Genomic DNA, 26,149 nt, shown 5'->3' with positions numbered 1-26,149 from the left:
AGAACCAGACATGTAAGTGAAGGGGTCCTCTGGAAAGCAAATCCTCCAGCTACAGATACACTACCTGCCATGGACCAGAGACAAATCACCCAGCTGCTGAGCCCTTCGTATATTCCTGACCCACAACACTGTGAGCAAAACAAACTAGTTGTTTTAAGCCAGAGTTTCTTTTTTAACTCATTCTTTTCTTAATGTAATTAATTTTTCAAATTACTAACATTCTCTAAAAATCAGGTATGATCTTCATACAGACATATTTTTTAAAATGAGAACTATAAACTGTGTTCTAGATAACCACTGTTTAACAGAACTTCTGTTTTTAATTTTTATTTTATATCAGAGTATATTTGATTTACAGTGTGTTATTTTCAGGTGTACAGCAAAGTGATATTCATATATATATATATATATATGTCATATATATGATATATATACGTCATATATATGAGATATATATGACATATATATCTATGACATATATATGATATATATATGACATATATATGATATATATAATGACATATATATGATATATATATATATTGTTTTCCAGATTTTTTTCCCATTTAGTTTATTACAGAATATTGAGTAGAGTTCCCTGTGCTATACAGTAGATCCTTGTTGATCATCTATTTTATATATAGTGGTGTGTATATGTTAATCCCAAACTCCTAATTTATCCCTCCCCTGCCCCACCTTTCCCCTCTGGTAATCATAAGTTTGTTTTCTAAGTCTGGGAGTCTGTTTCTGTTTTGTAAATAAGTTCATTTGTATCATTTCTTTAGATTCCACATATAAATAATACCATATGATATTTGTCTTTCTCTGTCTGACCTACTTCACTCAGCATGATAATTTCTAGGTCCATCCCTGTTGCTGCAAATTCGGTTTATTACACAATAACAGAAAATTGGAACACTGACGGTGAGCTGTGAATTGACATTTCTAAAGGGGCTGAGGAGGATACGTTTTGATCACCAGATTGTCTGGGGTTGAGTCCAATAAAAGTTTCCTTCTGGAGCTGGGAAAACCAGGATAACACAAGGGAACAGCGGCAGTGAAATGCTTCAGGGGGCAGCAGCTACTCAAGAGACGGTGGGCACATCCTCCACAGGGTATCATGATTAAGTGCTTACGGTTTTCTTTGGTTTTGCCCTCTATCTTGATTAGAATTTTGCAATGTTTATACTGCCACACAGATAAATGGAACCATAGCTTACTTTTCAAGCTGTGCATTGCTGACATCATTATGCTTGTCACATTTAGACCACTTCTAATAGATAACTTTTATTTTTTACTCTTTAGCACATTCAAGGGGAACACAAGACTCCCTCCCTCCCTCTTTTGATGCTTCATTCACTTTTACTTTCTCTATCCCTGGTCAAGAGGTGAGGGTCTCCCTGGAATAATTAAAAATCAAAGTAACAGGATTTTTTTTTTTTTTTTTTTTTTTTGTGGTACGCGGGCCTCTCATTGTTGTGGCCTCTCCTGTTGCAGAGCACAGGCTCCGGACGCACGGGCTCAGCGGCCATGGCTCACGGGCCCAGCCGCTCCGCGGCATGTGGGATCTTCCTGGACCGGGGCACGAACCCGTGTCCCCTGCATCGGCAGGCGGACTCTCAACCACCTCGCCACCAGGGAAGCCCCGGGATAATTTTTTATATATTATCTCCAGGATCAACCTCCCTTCCCAGATTATTGCTCACCTGCATTAGTGTTCTACTGCTCTTTTAACAAATTACCGTGAACATGGCAGTTTAAGAAACACAAATTTATCTTGCAGTGCTACAGGTTAGAAGTAGAAAAAAAGCTTAGTGGGCTAAATTCAAGGTCTCAACAAAGCTACATTCCTTTTCTAGAGGCTCTAGTTGACGGGGCGGGGAGGGGGGAATCCATTTCCTTGCCTCATCCAACTTCTAGAGACTTTCCTTAACTTATAACCCCCTTCCTCCGTCTTCAAAGCCAGCAATGCGGCATCACTCTGAATTCCTCCGCTGCCTCCCTCTTCCATATTTAAGGACTTTGGTTGCATTGGGCTCATCCTGATAACTCAAGATAATCTTTCTCTTCAAAATTCAGCTTATTAGCAACTAAATCCATATGTGAACTGAATTCTCCTTTGTCATGGAAGGTAACATATTCACAGGTTCTAGGCAGTAGAATGTAGACATCCTTGGGGGTCCATTACTCTGCCTACCACACATCCTAGGACCCTCCCCAATTTGGGCAGCTGCATGCCTGAGGACCCATTAGCCCAGGAGCAGATTAGCACAGCAGAATCAGAACACCAAGCAAGAGAAGGAAATTTTTTTTTTTTTAAATTTTGGGTTTCAGAAGTTGAGGTCTAATTAGAAGGAATAATGATAATAGTAATAATAGGAAGAATCTGTGATCTGTTAGAGAAGTGGCTTCCCTCCCACCCATAAAGACTACTTGATCTGGGGGGAAGAGAGCAATGGTGGAAGTCAAGCAAGATGACCTTGTTAAAGAGACCCTGTCTCTATTCCCACCAGGCTAATGACATGGGTGGTTGGAAAGGACGAGGGCTGTAGAAAATCAGGTGGGTTTGAAGGATCTGAAGGCAAAGGGGGGTCTGTGTCTCACCTGCCAGATAGTGTCCAGTGGATGGTAAATGTGGTCGAGTACTCTGTCCTGACATGAAAGCTGCCATCTACAAATGCCTTCATGGTCTGTCTGGATCAAGAGGGCTTCGGCCAGCTCCCCTCAGACCCTCATGTCCTGAGGGTTGTGTAGAAGAGCTGCTGGACATTCCTCATTTCCTCAATAGGGTGGGTAAACTATCTAATGGTTAAAACCAGATGGCCTCCAATGACGAGTGGTGGGGATGAAGAGAACCGGCAGCAGATGCCAGGATGGACCATGCACCTGTAAATCAGGTGGAACAGGGAGGTCCTGGCTTATGCCAAAAAGGAAGGAGAGTGATGGACAAGGGCCAGATGAGATAGCAGGTACTAGAGTTGAGAGGTGAGGGTCCAGCATCCCCTCACTCCCATGCCTTACAAGTACCTCAGTCCCCTTGAACTTAGCCATTCAGGAAGTGGTAGGAGGCCAGCACCCCTAAACTGACTAGAATTACGCTTCCACTGCCAATGGATGGAGCAGAAAATAAATAAACTTCAGCTGTAGAAGCACCATAGGAAACGAAATACACGGTGCTCTTGAATTGTTGTGGCCCCAAGTATCATATCGTATCCCCTACATAAATACATCAGTAGCTGTGGCTTTCATCATATCACACACAAATGGCACGGGGTACATCTCAAATAATTTCCAGTTACATTCTTTGGTTTTTCAGAAAACCTGTGAGTTCAAGAGCTATTGCTCTCTTGGAAAGATTAAGAAACTGAGGCTAATGAGGTCAGCACAGATTTGAAAGCTCGCCGATGACCAAGGCAGGGCGTAAGCCCACTTCACGCAGACCAGCCTTCTTGCCAAGGTTCTCTGCTGCCGTCTCTTCTCAGCTCCTCAGGAAAGCAGCCCAAAGTGGCTCTAAACTGAGAGTATAGGAGACATGTTCTTGGGCCTCCATCCTGCCACCTTGTGGTGAGACCTTGGAAAGTCACTCTGCTTCCCACATTGGTGGCAAGTGTATTCAGGAACAACAACGAATTAGCTCCATTTGGCTCTAGTGGAGAGTGAAGTAAAGTGAGGGCGAGGTTGGAAAGGGGCCAGATCAAGAAGGCACTGAATACCCGGCTAAGGTGTTCAGCTTGTAGGACACTGTTTCCCACGTGTGCTTCCAACACACTCCCATGTCTCACACATAGACACACTCATTACATTGTTACAAATTCAGATTCCTGGGACAGAAACCCGTCTATAGAATCAAAATTTCTAGTGTGGAACCTGGAATGTGCATTTTAAACAGGCACCTTTGGTCATTCCTATAAAACAAATCATCCAGTTAAGGACCCTCTTCTATAAGCAACAATGATCCTCACATATCTTCTTCTGTGTCCTTATTCCACATTTGATATTAAAGCTCCATGCAAACAAGGCCACCCTCCCGCCCTCCATGGCTTTGCCTTGGCCATTCCCACTCTTTTCCTAACGTACGTTGACCCATCTTTTGAAGCCAGTTAAGACACCAACTTCTCCAGGAAGCCTTCTACAAACCTTAGGTCTCAGCTGAAACTTCTCTTCTGCACAGGTGACATGCTCCCCACTGAGTGCACAGGAATAAGGCAGGCCCTACCTCACTCTCAAATGGACTGTAAGCTTCCTGGAGGGCTAAACCCCAGTGTGAATACACTGGGGAGGCCTAAGGCCCCAACTCACTTCCATTCTGAGAATCTTTATACATGATCCTATCCAGAGGTGTTTCTGGAGATTTGTAAACAGAATTCCTTCAAAGGGGTTCATTGTTCTACCTGGGGATTGAGAGTGACCACACCCTCAGACCCTTAATCCAATTAAGAGCTTGCAGCGGATTGGTGGATCTTGTACCGGTGGGGCAGGGCAGGGGCAGGGCCTGGGGTGTTGGTGAGCCAGAGGCCAGGAGCTCTCAAGGACCTTCCTATTGGGTACTAAGCTCTAATATCTCATTTCATTCCTCCAACACTTCCAGGAGGTAAGTTTAATTATCCCGCTTTGCAGATGAGGAAACCAAGGCAGCCTGGTGTGCTGAAGGCCACAGAGGTAAGTGCTATGAGTAGCATGATCTTCCTTGACCAGCTGCCCCTCACAGGGAGGGGCCTCCAGCATGTAGCCTTGGCACCTGGGCCAGCACCATGTTCATAGGCCAATGGCACTTACCACACATCCTGAGGAGTCCACCTGGCGGTCAGACACACACTTGAAGTTTCGAGTACAGCCCCCATTGTTCCGAGAGCAGTCACGGACGGGCCCAAAGGAGGATAGCAGGTCATTGATGGTTTCAAAGTATGTGGACAGCATGGCTTCTTCCCTTGGAGAGAAAGGAGATGGTTAAATTTCAGAGACATCTGTATCATTGGGTTAAAAATAATTTTAATGTGCATTTATTACTTTTGAGATAATCATGTATTATACTTACAATGAAGAAAATGAAATAAATATTTTAAAAATAAGAAGTAAAGAAAAACAAAAAGAAACAAATTCAATAGGTGTATCATCATATGACACGATGGTTGTCCAGATTTTGTTGTTGTATTTTTTTTGGCTGCACCTCACAGCTTGTGGGATCTGTTTTTTGACCAGGGATCGAACCCCAGCCCCAGCAGTGAAAGTGCCGAGTCCTAACAACTGGACCACCATGGAATTTCTGATGGTTGTCTAGTTTTGATAAAGAGGAATATATTTGGAACTTGGTACCCTTTATTTCATTAATCCTCATAATTTTGGAAGGTAGGCATGAGATTTCCATTTTACCAATAAGTGAACTGTGGCTCAGAAAGGTGAAGTATCATTTACAAAGCCAAGACATGGAAGCAACCTAAGTGTCCATCAACAGAGGAATGGATAAAGAAGAAGTGGTACATGTATACAATGGAATATTACTCAGCCATAAAAAGGAATGAAATAGTGCTATTTGCAGCAACACAGATGGACCTAGAGATTATCATACTAAGTGAAGCAAGTCAGACAGAGAAAGACAAATAGTATATGATATCACTTACATGTGGAATCTAAAAAAATTACAAATGAATTTATTCACAAAACAGAAACGGACTCACAGACATGGAAAACAAACTTACGGTTACCAAAGGGGAAAGGGAGGGAGGGATAAATTAGCAGAATGGGATTAACAGATACACACTACTATATATAAAATAGATTAACAATAAGGATTTACTGTAGAGCACAGGAGACTATATTCAATAAGTTGTAATCACCTACAGTGGACAAGAATCTGAAAAAAAATATGTATATCATTGAATCACTTTGTTGAACACCTGCAACTAACACAATATTGCAAATCAACTATACTTCATTAAAAAAAAAAAAAAGAAAGGTGAAGTGTTTTGTTGAAGGTCACCAAGCCTGTACTGTGGCAGAACTAAAGTGCGGGCCAAGCTCCACCTGAGTCCAAAGAGAAAGTTCTTCCCACTACACAACTCTTAACTTGCATTCTACATGTTTCTACAGAGTCCAGACCTCCCCATGACAACTCTGCAACTCTGCAAAATTCCTATTATTCCAACATTGTGTATATAAATTGAAGCTATGGGAGGTATGGGGCTTACCCCAAATTATTACACAGCCTATAAACAGCAGAGCCAAGATACAAACACAGAACTGTCTGACCCTCGTACCCTAGAACTTTATTTTTCAGACTGTTGCATACAAATCACACCATCAATAATGGTAGCATCAGCTGTTGTAGAGGTGATAAGATTCCAGGCAAACGCATGACTCCTCCCAAATGAGGTTCACAAGAGACAAGACTAGACTAGCTACCATAATCCATGGATCTGCCAAAATTCTATTACATGAGAGATACAAATGGAAGATTCTGGAAGAAGGGCCCCAAATAAGGAATATCCTAGCATTGGATTATTTATGATGCCTACACTTGCAGGAGATTTTTTATTTTTATTTTTTTTGTGGTACGCGGGCCTCTCACTGCTGTGGCCTCTCCCGTTGCGGAGCACAGGCTCCAGACGCGCAGGCTCAGCGGCCATGGCTCACGGACCCAGCCACTCTGTGGCATGTGGGATCCTCCCGGACCGGGGCATGAACCCGCGTCCCCTGCATCAGCAGGCGGACTCCCAACCACTGCGCCACCAGGGAAGCCCTGCAGGAGATATTATTAAAGGGACACTACAGGCAGTAAAAAGAGGCACTATATTCTTCCATGTTGTATGCCTCATGGAATCTGGGATTTTGAAAGAAGGGAGATGCTGGTACATGTACATGTTGTATGAGGAGGCCAGTGAGCACTATTGCTGATGTCTCTGGACCATCCTTCATCCCTTCCCCCATCCTTTCTCTCCTCAGGCTTGGAGCTCCAGGTTTCAGTCTCCTAGCTTATTCCCTGACTTCAGCCTTACCCGCTTCTATCCCATCTTTCATACTGACTGCCAGTGAACTTAGTAAGTCCCCGCTCTAATTAGATACCCCATGGGTCAATAATTCTCCATTACTTATAGAAGAAAATCTAAATTAGTTTCATTGGCATTCAAGGTCCTTCATAATCTGGTTCCTGCCTACCCGCCTGGCTACATTTTACCTTGTCCTCATAGTCTCCATTTGATAGCCACAGGTCGCTTCTCATTCCCTAAACACACACACTTAGGTCAGGTTCACTGAAAACAGACTCTGAAACAGAACACTGCATATACGAGGTTTATCAAGGAGCCCTCCTGGGATATACTTGTAGGAGGTGAGCAAGGCAGGATTGGGCAGGGGAGAGGCTGTCCTGCCACGTGGTTGATGCCATGTAGATCTGAAGCCTCAGTTGGTCCTGAGTGGAGCTCTGGAGCTTGGATGGCCCTTTAGGGACACCCTGAATGGAGGCAAGGGATCCAGGCCTCTGCAACACCACGTCAGCCAGTCATTGGCATGGCTGCCATCTGGAAGGGGGTATCCTTGGGAGAGGCAGTTCCTTGTGGCTGAAGGCAGTGTCCAGTGAGGGACAGAGCTGTGAGCCTCAGCCACATTCTGGAGGATGGGTGGGTCAGCCCTGAAGAGGGGATCTGAGTACAGTATGTACCTTTACCTTTCTGAATCCTTAACCATGCTTTACTGCCTGGGATGCTCATCTCCAACTTTTCTCTCCCACAAAATCCTAAGAATCCTTAGAAATTATTCAAATTCAAGTTCATATTCAAATTCATTCATTCATTCATTCATTCATTCATTCATTCATATATTACAAATGTTTATTGAGTGTTTACTACGTGCCAGGCACCATTCTAGGTACTAGGGATGCAGTAGTGACATTGGACAAAGTCCTTACCTCCACCAAGCTTACTGTGACCTCCTCTGTGAAACCTTCTCTACTTCCCCCAAGCAGAATTAATTCCTTTTCCCTTTGAGTCCATTGTTTAAATCTATTATCTTACTGATCTTCATCAACAACTCTATAGTTTCCCAAAGAGACTATAAGCTTCTTGAGTAAAAGGCTCATGACTTAGTCATTCCACTTTAACCCCCAGCACAAGGCCTGGTAAGAACTTGTGTTAAGTAAATGTTTTTCAAGTGAAACAAAGAACACACCAGAAGGCATGGATGCCACCACCACCAACCAGTAATTTTACCAAGAGTATCTCCAAAGAGGACACTCCCCTGCCTACCCCCATCTCTGGGTTCCCATCCCAAATCCTTCATGCTCAGGGCTGTTGTATAGGGACAAAAAAGAATATGTGAGGAAGAGAGCTGCAAGCTTATCCATCACTTCCTAACTTTGTATAGACTGAGGTCAGGGTAACAGGTGGATGGAGGAAGAGAATCAACAGTCCCTGGACTGAAGCTCTTGGGAGATCCGCCACTTTTGAACCATGGAAAGGGTTGAGGGTCCTGGAAAGACATTAAGGCTATTAAAATATTAATACCCTGAGAAGAAGTGCTAAGTGAGGGAAGGAGATAAAGACAGAGGGAGAGACCATCTCAGAGAGTGTGAGAGCAAGAAAAGAGATAAACATATAGAGAATGTGCTAGAAAGAAAGAAGAGAAACTGAGAGGCAGAAACACCCTCATCCAGAAGAAGGTGGATGGATGGACAGATGGAAGGATGGATGAATTGACAAGTGGATAGATACACAGAGAGAGAGAGAGAGAGAGAGAGAGAGAGAGAGTTAGAGAGACACACCCAGGAGTGTCATAAAGAGGGAGATGAAAAGAGAGGAAGATGGAGACAAAGGGTGTAAAGAGAGAAAAAATGCAGAGCTAGATCAGGAGAAAGCAAGGGAGAAACAGGAGCAAGACCCAGAGATTAAAAAAGGAGAAAATACCAAGGTAAGGAGAAAAAATTTGGAAGTGTACAGAGAAGGTGGAGAGGAGGGAGGGAGGGGAGGGGGGAAGGAGACAGACACAGAAAGACAGAGAATGAAAGTGAAGAGAAAGATACTGTATGAGTGGAAAGAGCTGAGACAGAACAACAGAGAGAAACAAAGGAAGAGGGGAGAAAAACAAGCCAACATTTTCAGCTTCCAGGGCAACCTGGCAACAGCTCAGGCTATACACATAAGGAGGCTGTTAGCTTTTGAAAGCACTGATGCTGCATAAACATCAGTTATACCAGGGGAACATTATTTAAAACACAAAGCCCTGACACAGGGGCTGTTACTGAGTTAAGAGCAGTGATTGTGTCAGTCTGGGAAGTGACAGAGGGAGCTAAGGCAGACGCTGGCATTTTCTTAACTCAGGACTCAATCCCTCATCCCAGCTGCTGAGTGCAGGATGTGGGGTCTGTTGGAGTTCAGAGCTGCCCCAATAGCAGGGCACAAAGGGATGGAGGGAACAGCCCTAGAGGTGGAGGTGGGCTGGGGTGATGGGGAGATCCGGGTGAGAGTCCTAGCTTTGCCAGAAATCACCATCATCACCAACATCATATCCATCATCTATGACTTCCTGAGCACCTGCTACGGGAGAACTGTGCTAGGTTCCTTTCCCATGCTGTCTCCATAGCCTTAAGGTATACATTTTTACTCCCCTTGTACAGCTGGAGAAACGGGATACTGGGGAGAGATGGCACTTGTCCTGGGTCGCATGGATGTGAAGTGTTGAGGTCAGGGTCTGCATGCAAGTCTGCCTGACGTCAGGTCCTGAGCTTTCTCCAGGCCACCGCTGAGCTTGTCCAACCTGCTCTGTGCCCTTGGGCAAGTCAGAGCTCTCCTAACTGTAAAGCTGGTAGAAATCTATACCCATCCCTCTGTGTCTTGGGGGAGGAAGAACTGGAAGAACAGAGCCTGTGCCACCTTTGCACACTGCCCAGTGCCGCCTCCTGGCCTATGTACATGTCACAGTAGCCTCAGTCCGAATTGGAACAAAAGGGGACACCAGTGTACTGGTTTCCTACAGCTGCCGTAACAAGTACTATGAACCAGGTGACTTAAAACAACAGAAATGTATTCTCTCACAGTTCTGAAGGTTGGATGTCCAAAATCAAGGTGTCAGCAAGGCCATGATTCCTCTATAGGCTCTAGGAGAGAATCATTCCTTGCCTATTCACAGCTTCCTGTGGCTCCTGGCAACACTTGGCATTCCTTGGCGTGTAGCTGCATCACTCTAATCTCTGCCTCCCTTGTCACATGGCCTTCTTCCTTCTTCCTTTTGTCTGTGTGTCTTTTCCTCTGCTCACAATGACACAACCCATTGGATTTAATGCCCATCCTAATCTATTATGACCTTATTTTAATTACATCTGCAAAGACCCTATCTTCAAATAAGGTCACATTCTGAGGTTCTGGGTAGACATGAGTTTTGGGAGGATGCTACTCAACCCACTACTCACGGCTCAGAGACACATCCTTAAGCTGAGTAGGGCGGTAGGACAGAGCTGAGATTAACACCCTGGTCTCTGGCCCTTAACGCCAGAGTTCCTCACACCACACCTTCCAACTCCAGGCTCTGCATGTTACACTGTGGTACTTACAAGGCCTATAAAGTCTTAGGAAAAGGATCCCAGTAAAGACATTTCTCCTTCATCTGAGAGGAGAAAAGACCAACATTAATTAAGCACCTAACACACCCCAGGCAGAACAGAGGTTGGCAGACTTTTCTATACAGAAATCCATAGTCAATATCTTAGGCTTTGCAAGCCATATGGTCTCTGTCCCAACTACTCAATTCTGCTTTTATAGAACACAAGCAGCCATAGAAAATATGCAATGACAATATGCAAAATGCAGTGAATGAGCACGGTTATGTTTCAATAAAATTGTATTTACAAAAAGACACAGCAGACTGGACTGCCATTTCCTGTTTTACATTGGAAAACCTGCAGGTCAGTGTTGGAGTTTAGATTTGAACTCAGGTATGTCCAACTCCAGAACCCACATTCTTTCTCCTACATCAGCGGTCCCCAACCTTTTTTTTTTTTTAATAATTTTTTTTTTTAAGAAGATGTTGGGGGTAGGAGTTTATTAATTAATTAATTTATTTTTCTGTGTTGGGTCTTCGTTTCTGTGCGAGGGCTTTCTCTAGTTGTAGCAAGCAGGGGCCACTCCTCATCGCGGTGCGCGGGCCTCTCACTATCGCGGCCTCTCTTGTTGCGGAGCACAGGCTCCAGATGCGCAGGCTCAGTAGTTGTGGCTCACGGGCCTAGTTGCTCCGCGGCATGTGGGATCCTCCCAGACCAGGGCTCAAACCTGTGTCCCCTGCATTAGTAGGCAGATTCTCAACCACTGCGCCACCAGGGAAGCCCCCCAACCTTTTTGGCACCAGGGACCGGTTTTGTGGAAGACAATTTTTCCACAGACGGGGAGGTGGGGGGCGGGGGAATGGTTCAGGTGATAATGCGACCAATGGGGAGCGGTGGGGAGCGGTGGGGAGCGGCAGATGAAGCTTTGCTCGCTTGCTCGCTAGCTCGCCTGCCCGCTGCTCACCTCCTGCTGTACGACCTGGTTTCTAACAGGCTGCGGACCCCTGTCCTCCATGAAGTTTCTTCTGAACCTCACTCTTCTCATCTGCAAAATGGGAACAGCATCTTTCTAGCTCCCAACCATGTAGGATTATTGTGAGGATGCAATGACAAGATGCATGGGATCATGTTTTACAAACTCAAAAACCCAATGCAAATACATTATCATTCATTCATTCAACAAATATTTGAGCACCGACTGCATGCCCGGTACTGAACTGGTTATTATCATGTCTCTCCTTTGGTCTCACTCTGCCTGTATTTCTGCATCTAAGATGCTTCCAAGCATCTCTCCAGTTCTGACACTCTAATTCTTTTTTTTTTTTTTTTTCTGATAATACTGGTTTCAAAACAGAGTCAGCCAGACCCTACCAGGCTGAGTGAGGCTGCCATCCCTCACTAGCTGATTCCTTAAGTGTGAATGCATCACCTGGGTTCCATTTGGCAGGCCAAGTCAGCTGAGCCCCACGCGAGGGGCTGGGAACAGATGCTGACATGGCCCCCTGTTAATAAACACCAGGAAAGGTCTGTGTCACTTACAGACAGGTGCTAATGGATGACTTAGGGCCCAGACAGTGACAAGTCCCCCACGGGTGCAGACTAATCACTCTCTGATGACAACAGGCAGCCTTGTTTCCTGAGCTCCCAGAGAGGAGGGCACGGAGGACGGGGCTTGTCAGGAATGAAGCTGCCCTCCCACCCCGCCCACCCCCGCGTCGCGCTCAGGGAGGCCCCTCAGCCCCAGCAGCAGGAGCAGCTGTGGAGAACAGTGACACACGGCAGGGGTGTCCCCCAGCTTCACTCACCATGGGACCTGGGGTGAGACCCTTAAACCCTGAGCTTCCATTTTCTTGTCTGAAAAATGGGGATATTAATACCTAGCTGGCAGAGTTAGCGAGGGAAATAAATTAGATAATATATGCAAACTATTATCAGAAGGTGCCCAACAGCCAGCTAACGTTAGAATCATCTGACTGTCCTGCAAAATTGCAAAGGCCATGACTTGAGAATGTAAGGAGCTCAATGCAGGAGAAAAAAGGAAGACCTGGGGCCTCACAGTATCCATTTACTCACTTTAAGTTTTTCATTGATACCTAATTTGTCCCTGGGCTGGTTCCTGGCGGGGAGGGGGGATATAGGGATAGATATGACATAGTGTGTGCTAAGGAGGAAGGGAAAAACAAAAACAATTAACCTCACGACATAACTGGGGCCACAGGACAATAAAGAGGCCACCGCATCCACCCAGACTTTGGTAGTGGGGGGTCAGACGAGGCTTTCTGGAGGAGGCAGTATTGAACCTGAGGCAGAAAGGCTGGGCAGGAATTAGCCACACGAAGGAGGGTGGCATGAGATAAGGGTATTCCAGACAGAAGTAGCAGAGGGTATACCCTGATTGGGGGAACTTCAAGCAATTCAGGGAAGCTAGTGTCAAGGAGGAGATGGGGTATGGCAGAGGCTGCTGGGAGACAAGCTAGACAAGGTTCCATGTGCCAGGCCTCGACGATTCTTCCCTTCACCCTGGGAGCTGCACGCATCCACCAAAGGGTTCTAGAAGCAGATTCTGCTTTTATTTAGACTAATAACACAGACTACGATTTTATAGAATCATGATGGCAATGACAACAGCAGTGATGAGAGTTCATGATTATTGAACATTCATAATATGCCAGGAAGTGTTTCAAGCATGACATGTGTCAGCCTTCCTAATCCGCATGAAAACACACTGATGCAAATGATATGATCATCCCTGTTTTAGGAAAGAAGGAAGTCAGCCCCTGTTTTGAGGATTAAGCGGTTTCGAGACCAGCTGAAGATCATGTTAGGAACAGTGTTAAGACAGTGGCTGACAGGTGGCATCTGCTTTATCAAGATTCGCTGGTAGATTGCTTCCGGGCCGGGGTGAGCTGGCATATGGCACAGGGAAGCAGATTTGGGCTTTTTTAAAGTCAGAGCTACTGAGCAATGGGAGCACTGTCTCCCAAGGTCCTGCTGCTGTGGCCACTGCAGGAATGCAAACTGAGGAGGGATGGCCATTTTCTGGGATTGGGGTGGAGGAAAGTCAAGCTTCCGGGGGAGGGCAGTACAATATCCTAGTGAGAGTCACAACAATGGCTACTATCTATGGAGAACTTACACCCTGAGAACTTGACTTAACATGGGTTATCTCATTATTTCCTTTTTATTTTTATTTCTTCTGGCCACATGCATGTGGGATCTTAGTTCCCCGACCAGGGATCGGACCTGTGTCCCTTGCATTGGAAGCGCAGAGTCTTAACCGCTGGACCACCAGGGAAGTCCCTATCTGATCTCGTAGGGCTTGCTATAGCCCTATGGGATGGTGCCATTCTTATCCCCATCTTGTTGATTAAAACAGAAATGCGCACACTCGGATCAGGACCTGGTGCTTACAGAGGTGAGGGGACTTGCCCTGTGACACACCGTGGCTCTGCTCTGGTGTGTCTTGTCTCCAATCCCAGTAGGGTCCTGCCTTCCTCCTAAGGATCCCTTCCCACCTGGAGATGCTGGGACTGGTGTTGCAGCGGACCCTGATCATTCCCCTTCCTTTAGCAAGTATGGTTTGCACTAGTTTAGGTCAGGAATACATATTGCTGTGCTGAGTGGTCTCAGAGCTTCTTGTGAGCGCCGGTGTCTTTGAGAAGCCTGCCAGCTTCCTGCGTGCAGAGACCCTCCTCACTGGCTTCCCCCCGCGTGCTGGGTAGGTGGCAGCTGTTCACTGAATAAGCAAGGAAGAGGAGGAGGGATGAATGCGGCCCATCAGCTGTGTGGTCTTGGGGACAAAGAGAAAATGATTCTGTGTGGCCACTGGCCATCTGTGAAATAGGGCCAATAACATTCAGCTCACAGGGCCGTGGTGAGGACTCAAGGAGACAGAAGATGGAGAGGCCCTCACCATCACCAGGCTCATACAGACACCTTCAGAAGGGGCTGCTCTATCTTGGAAATGCATTTGTTCGTGTCACAGATATTTACCCAGCACTCACCACCACGGAGGTTGGAGGTTAAATACACAGAAAAGAGCAAAACAGACATGGGCTTTGTGCTCCTGGAACTTAGAGCTCAGTGAATGCAACACAGCCACCCAGCAAGTCCCTGTCACTGTATCTATACCTGTATCTGTATCTACATCTGTGTCTATATCTATAATTACAAATTATGACAGATGCTTACAAAATACAGGATACCAGGAGAGCATATGGCAGAGGGGACAGTCTAACCTAGGGAACTGGGGGTGGGACTTGGGTGTCGGGGGGAGCATATTTCCCCGGGGAGTGTCAGGCCCTGAAGCAAAACCAGCCAGTGGCCTGGAGGAGTTCTGTCACATCTGGGCTTTCCCCAGGGGTGCTAGGATAATGTGTGGCCCATGCACACACACAGTGACCCTGGAGTCCATCTGATCTCTGAGGCCACCCTTCTTTGTCAAAAAGCTACCTCCTCCTCCTCCCTGCGTTGACTGCTCACTCATAGAAAGCCTCCTCCTTGCCAACCCGCCCCCCTCCCTTTCTCCTGCCCCTTGCAAATCCCATCATTATATTCAAAAGAAATCAAAAAGGTTCAGTGACAATGCTGAGGCTTGATCTCATAGGGAAGCTCACTAAGGTGGGCTCCGAGAGGTAGAAAGGCACCGTGTTCTCCAGAAGCCCTCTTGCCCGGCGATGGTGGGAGACCCTGGTGCCCTGGGAGGGCAGAGGGGCTTGCCTGAGAGGGGCAGACGAGAGCCCACCATAAGGGAGGAAACAGGGCTGCATCCTCCAGCAGGAAAGGCTCCGGCTGGAGGTTGGAGGACTGGGGTCTGGGTCTAGCTCTACCTTGTACTGCTGTGTGTCCCTAGGTAACCCTCTACCCTCTCTGGGCCTCTACTTCCACATTTATACAATGATGGGATGATTGCTAAGGGTCCCTCCAGCTCAGATTTCTAGGAACCTTATGTGACTTCCCAAGAAGGATAGGTGGAAATGTAAGAAGGAGGGAGGGAGGGAGAGAGAATAGCCATGGTTTCCATTGTATCCATCATATCCAATATTTCCATTGTTTTGCATCTAAGGAAATCAAGGGACGTATACAGTCAGCAGGGAAATGAGAAATAAATACAACTGTGCTACCAGGAAGAAGCCCTGGGCTGAAACCCAGACCCTGCCACTTATTAGCTGAGAAGACAGGTCACTCCGCCTCTCTGAGCTCAGTTTCCCCATGCATGGATCATGGATAATAACCCCTAACTCTTAGGTTATGTGAGGATGACATGAGGTAATAAAAGCTCCGTGAAGGCAGGGGCTCTGTCATGCTCACTGCAGTCCAGTGCCTGGAACATTTTACCCAGATTTTTGTTGGACAGATGAATGAATGAATGGGCGAATGAGTGAGTGAATGGATGAAAATGTATGTGAACCACTCCACAGATACCCTCGCTTTTATTGTCGTGGTTGTTACTGACAATAGCCTGCTTTTCGGGCTGAAACCCTGAAAGTTATTCCAAGCTGGGAAAACAAGCGTTCTTAACCTGTAACCCTTTTGTCAGTCTAGAAAAGCATATGGGCCACATCTTAGAATAATGTTTTTAAATGCACAAGATCAAATACAAAAGGCGTTTCATAAGAAACCATTTATCAAAACATTTTTTTAAAAAGCCAACTGGCATATAATGATATATATGCTTCTTTACTGACACGTTAAATAAAAAGGTCTAGGAACAGACGTAATAATGACGGTAAATTGGAAGTAGTGAAGAGAATAAACTATGTTTTAAGACATCTGCAACAAATGAAACAAAACGTAAGATGATATAAAACTACATGTGATTTATCTTGGCAAAAAAGTCACAGGTGCTATTAACATACCCATGTCTGCAATAGAAGGAAATGCTAAATTTAAGTGAGAAGTTGGTGACACTGAAAATTTATTATTAGGGGATTTCATGGACCATCAGCACAGACCCTGGGTTGAGAGCCTCTGCCTAGACTCTGATAGAGAAAGCTTCTCCCTAAATATCTGTCAATCTGTGAATATAACCAGAAGCTTGGGTCCAGATAAGAAGAGACAGGAAATTAAAACTCAGTTACGATCACACCAAAATCACTCCTTCCTGGTGGGGCATATGTGGTGTGGGGAAAGGGGGACAGACTTTGCCTCCAGAAAAAGAAAATTTTAAACTCTTAAGGGTGTGTCCTCACCCAAGTGACCTCCCTCTCTGAACTTCAGCTTCCTCCTCTATAAATGCATCATTGCAATGTTCCCTCAGTGCCTGGGGGACTGGGTGAAATAAACGAGGCAATGCACCTTGTGCAGAGAGGCAGGTGCTACCCCTCAATGCCCCCCTTCTATACCTTCTAGGGTGAGACAAGATTTTTGCAGCCACTCACACTTAAGAGCTGCTGAATGTACCACAACAGGGATGCACTGGCACCTACTGAGTATCAGGCCATCTGCTAGATATTCAGTGCTCAGAGGTGCCCAGAGGTGCCCAGACAAAGCCCCACTCTCAAGAAGTGCATAGGCTGCGGCCAGAGACAACAAGATTTATAAAGTGGAGTGAATACTTACAGCACAGATGCATAAAAATACATGAGATCGAGCTTCCCTGGTGGCACAGTGGTTGAGAGTCCGCCTGCCGATGCAGGGGAAACGGGTTCGTGCCCCGGTCTGGGAAGATCCCACATGCCGCGGAGCGGCTGGGCCCGTGAGCCATGGCTGCTGAGCCTGCACGTCTGGAGCCTGTGCTCTGCAGCGGGAGAGGCCACAACAGTGAGAGGCCCACGTACCGCAAAAAAAAAAAACAAAAACAAAAACATGAGATCTCCAAAAGGAAGCAATGAATTCTCCCTGGGCTGGTTGGGGAAGGATTCTTGGAGGGAGTAGCAATACATTGGCTCTTGAAGAAAGAGGAGGACAATGAGGAGGAGGAGGAGGAAACGAGAAGAAAGACAGGACAGGCGTTAGAGGGGAATGTGTGTGGGGAGTGGGGGAGACAACATGCCAGACAAGGGAAAAGAAGCCTGGAGAATGCAATTCTATCCCATAAAGTAGGGAAATCGATTCTATAATACAGGTGCAGGGAGGAAATAACATTCCAAGCATTGTTAGAACAAAGGAAGAAAAGAAATGTGAAAAGAGAATAATCTGAAACATCAGAAAGCATTCGGGATGACAGTGAGAGGATTCTGAGCCGGAAACCCAGCTCTGCCTGGAAGCTTCATTGTGTGACTTCAAGAGAGTCACTTGGTGTCTCTGATCTCGGCTTCCTGATGGGTCAGATGGAGATTATAGCACCTCCCTCTCAGGACAGAGGTGACAACGAAATGAGATAAACCACCTAAAGCACCCACACGTTGTCCAGCACCGAGCAAGAGTCCAGCCATTGTAAAATCCCTCTTACTGCTATTCTCAGTCAGCACCTGGGGTGCTGGTACCCTGCACTACCCTTGCATGGTAGTGACAGGTTAGAAGAAAATGCAATTTTTCAAGAGACTCCAGCTTGTGTAGAACACGAGGCACCTCTACCAGCCTACAAACAATTACTCTATAAAATGTAAAGTCCACGCAGGAAAAGCCTGTGTCTATCAGCTACTTGCCAAAACATATAGTAGTGGATAGTGAGTTACGGTAATTAAACACTAGTTAATTCATTTACTGAAAAGCATCAGGGTTATCTGTAGCACAATTTAATGAATGGAGTTTTTATGTGGTGGAAATCGCTAGGTAATTGCCAGCTGATCATCCATAATTACAAGACTGTTAGGTACGCAAAGCCTGAAACAATGAATCCTAATTTCTTTAGGGTCAACAAAATAAGCATCCATCCATCCGTCCATCCATCCATTCATATACCCATCGTTCCATCTAACCGTCCATTACAAAGATACTTACTGAGCACCTGCTATACCCTCCCCTGTGCTATGAAGAGTCAGAAGTACAGACAAGACTAAGCCATGGTCTCTGCCCTCCAAAAATCTAGCAGTCGGGGCTTCCCTGGTGGCGCAGTGGTTGAGAGTCCGCCTGCCGATGCAGGGGACACGGGTTCGTACCCCGGTCTGGGAGGATCCCACATGCTGCGGAGCAGCTGGACCCGTGGGCCGTGGCCACTGAGCTTGCGCGTCCGGAGCCTGTGCTCCGCAACGGGAGAGGCCACAACAGTGAGAGGCCCGTGTACCGCAAAAAAAAAAAAAAAAACCCCAAAAGCTAGCAGTATTGAAGAACAGAGAAGACACAGCGAAAAGGTCCATGGGAAGTCAGAAGGGGAGGAGATTACTTCCAGTTTGGGATGAGGGGAGTGAGTGGTAGGTGGGTGTGTGGATCAAGAAAGACTTCTACCTTCTTGTATCTTTGGAATTTTGCACTGTGTGCATGTATATGCTTATTCAAAAACAAGGAGATATTTTATTTTAAAAAATAAGTGAGAACTGGAGAAAGAGGAAGAGGAGGAAAGAAGAGGAGGAAGAGGAAGAGAAATATTATGGACTGAAAATAGGTCATTAGAGTTGAGCTTGCACCATGGGTGGTAATGCAAAAGGCATTGACAAGAACGTAGCAGTTCTCACCAATCAAGCTGGCAAATATGTTTGTCAAATGATGATTCTCAGTACTGACGAGGGTAGAGTGAAATGATATTCTTCCGATTCTACTTGTGCTGGTATAAATTGCCAAAATTTATGGGAAGTGATTTGGCAAAATCTACCAAACTTCTGAAGTGTTCATACAGTTTGGCCTAGTGATTACAGTGGTACCTTGTAAAGGAAAAAAAGAGCAACCAGATAAAGAGATATGTTCAAAAATGTTAGTATCATCATAGTATCATCCATAACGGGGTTAAAAGTGGGAACGATCTAAATATCTAACAGTGACAATACAATCCATTCATATAATAAGTTATGTGAAAATTTAAAATTATGCTTTCCAGGTATAGCTAATTATATGGAAAAACTTTATGATATTATTTTTTCCCCCCAAAATCAAGAAAACATTACATATACACAAATGCACATGCATACATAATTAACAAAAAGAGACACTTCAAGGAGGCTGTGGTATTTCACTGGGTTGGATGTGTGATAATAGGGGTGAAACTATGCAGTAGACAGCCCTTGGATTTGTTCGTACAATATCTATGCCCCCTTCTGGTAAAAGCACCCCCTTAGCTTTGTAGAAATGTATATCACTCCCCCATACACACATACACCATGGACAGAGCCTTGTAGATTCATCAGTCAAGGTGCTTGCATTCCTCTGGCCTACAGGTGAGTGAGGGAATTGATAACCAGGCCAAGCAGAGGCTCACTCTTGGGAATCTGAATCTTAAGCAGAATGTCATGAAGGCTGAGGATGTGGAAATCAATTGCTTGTAAACTACCCATGATCACGCACCTTTGGAAGTTCTTCAAGGTGCCCCTCTGTGGCAGGTCTACTTGGGTTAGCTGACTGTTGTCATAAGCAATGGCCGGCCGTTCTAAGTTTCTGAACAGGGGAATGACATAAATAGAGATGTGTCTACAAATAATTAAGGAACACTTCAGTTCAGAGCTTCTAAGTCTGGTTCAGTGTGTCCTGAGTTTTGGCAACAGAAGATCCAGATGAAGATTCAGGGGTTTTGGAGAAGGGTATTGAGAGAGGACACTGAGTTTCAGGCAGTCGTGACCAGGAGGGATGTCTGTCTTGTGCCATAGGAAAGAGACCAGCAGAGGGCAGAAGACAGGGGAAGGGAGGCCTCAGTCACAGCCCTGCCGCCATCTGGAAGAGCATGGAGGAGGAGGGAAGGAGGAAAAGCAGAGAATGCACCTTGAGACCAATGGTAATACAGTTGCTTCTAAATTCAGTCTCACACCCAGTCAGGCAGGCTTTATCTAGAGGCCCTGTTTCTTATGGATCCGGGGCCTGAGCTTGGGGACCTAGGAGGCCGTGAAGTACAGAGGAAACCACTGAGCCTGGAACCCAGGAGAGTAGGTTCAAGTCCTCTGCTCTGCTGCTCAGGTGAAAGATCCTGGACAGGCACTTTCCTTTTCCCAAGCCTCAGGATCATTTGCTCATTCATTTGGCAGCATGTTCATTCATTCATTCAGCAAATATCTATTGAATGTCTAACTAGCATGTACTACCAATTCATTCATTCATTCATTCATTCATTCATTCAGTAAATATCTATTGAATGTCTACTAACTAGCATGTACTACCAATTTAGACATATGCAGGAAAATTGGTTCTTTATGTCAAAAGGATGGGGAGGCTCTCGGTGGTACTGCTCAGGGAGTACAGGGGAGCCGTGGGCTCCTCCCTTCTGGGTTTATCCTTTTGTCTCTACTTCTTAAGGATCTGGGTGGACCTACATCAGGCAGCAAAGAGCCACAGACTCGCCGACAGAGAGACGTACAGCACAGGGGAAGATGCAATTACCGCCCACAGGCCCACGTTGCCTGTCTTGTTCTAGACAAGGCCACTATTTGGCCTGCTGGGCTGGGTGGATAGAAAAGACAGAGTGCGGGGGAGGAAGGAGGTGGAGACACCGTGCTTACGGGCGAGTCCCAGGGTCTGTGAAGCACTCAAGTGCAGCCGGTGTACAAGCACGTGGAGGAACTGACTTCTTCTGCAAATCGTGTTTTCTTTTTTGGTGGAGGAAAGACTTTGCTCTTTTAGAAATATCAAATGTTGGGCATCATTCTACATATAGTAAAGACTGTGGTGTATAAAGAAAGAGACCCTTCCCTCGGGGTATTTATATTCTACTGGGAAGAGAAACTTCAAACAAATTAAAAAGGATTAAAGAGTTAAATGGCTGAAGTGTTGGACAGTGACAGTGACAAAACGAGGCGAGGGAGTGTTGGCGGTGGGCTGAGGGGCGGTGTGCTGGTTTACTAAGAGCTCAGGGAAGTCTTGTGGGGTCACGGAGATAATCCGTGGGGTAATGAATGCAGAGTGACTAGCACGGCATCTGGTACAGAGCAAGTGCTCAAGGAATTACTCCTGTTAGTGTTATTGTTAATTACGTTCTAAATTCCTTCTCTGAACGTGGGGACAGCAATGCCTATTTCATAGGGTTGCTGAGTAGATTAAATTCGGAAATATGTAAAAAGAAATTTACATGACAAATTCAATAAGGGATTATTGAGAGCCAGCCATGTTTCAGGGGAGACTGGCATAAACAAACACATAAATTCATAGTATAAAGTCAGAGTGCTGGGGCTTCCCTGGTGGCGCAGTGGTTGAGAGTCCGCCTGCCGATGCAGGGGACGCGGGTTCGTGCCCCAGTCCAGGAAGATCCCACATGCCGCGGAGCGGCTGGGCCCGTGAGCCATGGCCGCTGAGCCTGCGCGTCCGGAGCCTGTGCTCCACAACGGGAGAGGCCACAACAGTGAGAGGCCCGTGTACAGCAAAAAATAAAAAAATAAAATAAAGTCAGAGTGGTGAGTGAAGAACAGAAAAGAAGGCAGAGGCCGAGATCGAGATTCCTGGTGTGCGGAGACCAAGGACCTCCAAGGCTTGAGGAGGTGACCTTGGAACAGAAGCAGGGAGGAAGTGCTGGAGAGAACAGGGCTGGGGAAAGCATGTCACAACGGGAGGAAACAGCAGGTGCAAAGGCCCAGAGGCAGGGGTGGGGTTGGCCCTGAAAGGAGCAGCAGGGGCCAGTGGATCTTGGAGGTGACGGCAGGGGTTTTGGGTTGAACTATGGGTACGAAGCAAAGGTGCTGGAGGATTTTGTACAAGGAGCATGATGATCCGATTTACAGTTTAAAAGCATAACTCTGACCACTCTGTGTGTAGTGTATACTATTCATCTTATTCATCTTGGTGTATCATGAGATCAGAGGTAGCACAGGCAGATGATGTGACACTCATTCTAAAAGCAACGTATTCACTGCATGCCTATTATGTGTAGGCTGCCAGATACAGCAGTGTAGATGGAGACAGCCACTACTTCTTGCCCTTGGGGACCTTCTGATGGTTCTATTGGCACAGTGTAGATACTTCATAAATTACCATCACTTGATATGAACTAATATATATTACATTGCATTACACTGCATTATATTATACTATGAATAGCACAGCATTCGTATTTTTATGTCTCTTGCCCCCAAAGTGACAGTGTTACAATTCACCAGAGGCTCATTCTTGAGGACAAGGGAGCAGCAAAAGAAAAAAAAAAAAAAACAAGAGGAGGCAGAATTAAGCCCGAGGGAGCAGCGGCGTGCCATTTCTCACCACCGTATCTCTGAATATGCGGATATAACCGTCCTCTCATTTGACTGTCTGGTGGACTCCTATTCACAGTCCCCGGAGCCCAGCTCACTCTTCGCCCCCTGGAATCCAAGAGCTCTCTCTCCACCGTGCCACTTGGGCTGAACTGCTGTCCCCTGCCTGTCTACCCTCCTGGATCCCAGATGCATCCCTCCTGAGGCACCTTGAGGGGCACATGAGTATGACGTTTACTCACAGTGTTCATTCTTCTCATCTATTGGGTTGGCCAAAAAGTCCATTTGGGTTTTTCCATAACATCTTACAGAAAAACCCAAGCGAACATTTTGGCCTACCCAATACTTGTACAACCTCAGAGATTAACACAGGCTCTGATGCGGCTGGTGTAAAAAACATCTACAGAAGAGAGAAAGGGAGAGAGGAAGAGAGGGAGGAAGGGAGAGGAGGGAGAGAACGGAATACAATTCTTTCCTTCTTTTCCAGGCAATGCTAAAGCGCATTTCAACTAGCAAGTGCTGAGATTATTGATCAACATTTCTGAGGTACTGAACTGAGTTTCTATTGACAGAAATAACTAGCAACTAGGCTGGGGGAGAGAGAAATGTGCTGACAGCCAGCGAATCATAGCCCTGATAGCAGAGGGCCTGTCTATGCCAAGGGGGACAATCATTAATTTCCTGTTCCTTCACAGTTACATTTCTTGGGCTGACTGACAAGTTCATTTTACGGATTCATCAGGCCCTTTATAAATAAACTCCCTTCTTATGCCATGTTTCTAACTGCACCTGCCACCCAGATGATTGGGTGCCTGGGACGCACATAAACATTTCAAATTGCTAGCAATAGCTCAACATGGTAGTTAAAGGAAATCTTCCCATTTCTTATTATATAATCAAGAGGGCCCAATTCCCCGGGCTCAGGCATCTCTATTCTGTGCACAGAACTGAGGAAGATTTCATTTATTGCTTCCCCTCCCACCCCGCCCCCCACCTTTAAATAAATGATACCCAAGCATTTAGTTACAAGATCATTTGTTGGCATGCAGACCTTGAAATTAAGTCCCCTGTAAAAGCTGTGTGACTCTGAGTAGGGTACTTAACCTCTCTGAGCTTCAGTTTTCTTGCGTGAAAAATGTGGATACATTGTGAATGGAGCTGTTGCTAAAGAAGACAAGAGCATGTTTAAAGAGGGGAGACACACTTGTAATATTATTCATTAAGTCTCATAATGAGTCAGCCCCATGACTGCTATCTCCATTTTACAGGCAAGCAAATCGTGTCTCCAAGAAGCGAAGTGACCTTTTCCCGGCTGGTAGTGGCAGAGGTATGAGATCAACCCAGTTCTGCCTGAGGCAGCTGCTCAAAGAAAGACAATTTCTCATTAATCTTATTAGTGATTTTACCTCTCTGCCTGGCCTAAAATTCCATTTGGTGCCAGTGGCCTTGAGGTTAGCCTAGGAAGAACTCAGCTCTCTGCTAGCCTTCACATACACAAAGCAATTCCGGTCTCTCTAGAAACAATTCTGCAGGCTCCAGTCATCAAAGCAAAGTTCCTAGAATCCACACGGCTGGTGTTGCTGCATCTAATGTATTTGTATTCACTGTTCAGTTGATTTTGCTAACAGTAGCCAGAGGTACCTTGATATTTGCATTAGTATACAATTTCTCTTAAAGACTGTTTATTTTTGAAAAGGTTCTGAGTAGTTCTAACTATTAACTTGGGAAGGAAAATTTCTCTGCTTAAAGACAAGGAGCCATATGCGGTGGAGCTTTGGGGCTGATACAAGACATTTCACTTTCCCTGACAGACATTTACTGAATACCTACTGTTCAGTGGTCAGTGGTATTCAGTCAGCCTGGTCCTCTGGCAGCTTCTGTTAGAGTCGGGAAATGAATATTAATCCCATAATGCTATGTCTCCTATGTGTCAAACAGGGAGCAGGGCAAAATGTACTATCTTACCCCAAACCCATGAAACAGCACCTGTGTTCCTTACCCTCCCTTTTATAGATGAGGAAACTGAGGCATAGTGAGGCCTGGGGACAGGCACAGTGCTCCACAGCAAGAAAGTGGAGGATCTAGAATTTGAATGCAGGCTGGGATGAGCAATATGGTACCACTTGATTGACAGCTGGGCTCTGAGCTATGAGGTGAGGTTACTCCAGCTACTTTTGTATATGTTTGATATTTTCCATAAATAAATAAATATATGTATATATATATGTACATTATATATATATACATTATATATATATACATTATATATATATATATATACATGTACATATATATACATATATATATATATATATTTTTTTTTTTTTTCTTTTTGCGGTATGCGGGCCTCTCACTGTTGTGGCCTCTCCCGTTGCGGAGCACAGGCCCCGGATGCGCAGGCCCAGCGGCCATGGCTCATGGGCCCAGCCGCTCCGCGGCATATGGGATCTTCCTGGACCGGGGCATGAACCCGTATCCCCTGCATCGGCAGGCGGACTCTCAACCACTGCGCCACCAGGGAGGCCCATATACATATATTTTTAAAGTGCAGGCTCTGGAACCAGACTGCCTAAGATCTTAACTGTGAAACAGAAGTAACAATACCACCCTGGACATGTGGTTGCTCTAAGCATAAAATGCGTTAACACAGACAAAGCATTTAGAACTGGTCACAATGTAAGTATTCAAGACATGTTAGCTGTTAATTTTTTTTGCACTATGTGGCCTGTGGGATCTTAGTTCCCAGACCAGTGATCAAAGCCGTGCCTCCTGTAGTGGAAGCGCCTAGTCTTAACCACTGGAAGTCCCTTAGCTGTTATTTATTGTAACAGCTAAGATAGAAAAGTCTGCGGTATTCAGTGTCTAGCAAGCCCTTCCCCACGTATCACTGAATATAAGGAAATCCACCACCACCTTCCTGAGAAGATTTTAAGTATTATTTGATCTGCCTGAAAATATAAACTTGACTTAGAAATGTAAATGACCCAGCCATATATCTACTTAGAATATTTCATGTATTACTTTAGTAACACCCCTACCTGTTTAAAATCTCCTATTACACATAATAATACATTTAGAATTACTGCTCTTGCCTACCCTTTTTGAACAAAACTACTTTATTCCAACTCTTCACCTATAATTCCTGATCTAGTCTAATGTATCGTCCCCCAAGCAGTTGTTGTTGAAAAGAAATTAGTTGCAAAAACACCCTTCATGTGTGAGAAAGCCATACCCAAGGTGACAGCCTCCTCTGTCAGGTGAATTTGTGGAGTAGGTGCTGCCCTCATATACAGACATTTACGGTCGGTTACGTGGTCTGAGGGTAGATGGTTTGTTAAAAGAGGCAAAGGGGAGGGGGCTGGTTAAACTGGGTGGGGTGACTGGGGGCCTGGTCTGCAGGAAGCAAAGGAGAGAAGATGGATAAAGC

At 45.6% G+C, this 26,149-nt stretch overlaps 1 protein-coding gene across 3 annotated transcripts in view; it reads right to left on the bottom strand.

Annotated features, from left to right (window-relative positions):
* The window catches only part of ASTN2 (astrotactin 2), a gene marked incomplete at its 5' end in the record, with an annotated part of 924,983 nt that overhangs the window by 363,946 nt on the left and 534,888 nt on the right, over positions 1–26,149 (bottom strand). For all 3 annotated transcript variants that reach the window (XM_082619566.1, XM_082619564.1, XM_082619565.1), the window contains one exon: positions 4,777–4,927. In XM_082619566.1, coding sequence (XP_082475692.1) covers positions 4,777–4,927 — 151 coding nt within the window. The remainder of the gene's footprint in view (positions 1–4,776; positions 4,928–26,149) is intronic.

This window comes from Mesoplodon mirus (assembly GCF_964341445.2).
Source record: "Mesoplodon mirus genome assembly, chromosome: 1".
Classification (NCBI taxonomy): Eukaryota; Metazoa; Chordata; class Mammalia; order Artiodactyla; family Ziphiidae; genus Mesoplodon; species Mesoplodon mirus.
The sequence above is the reverse complement of the archived record's forward strand: the minus strand, read 5'-3'. Positions and strand labels throughout refer to the sequence as shown.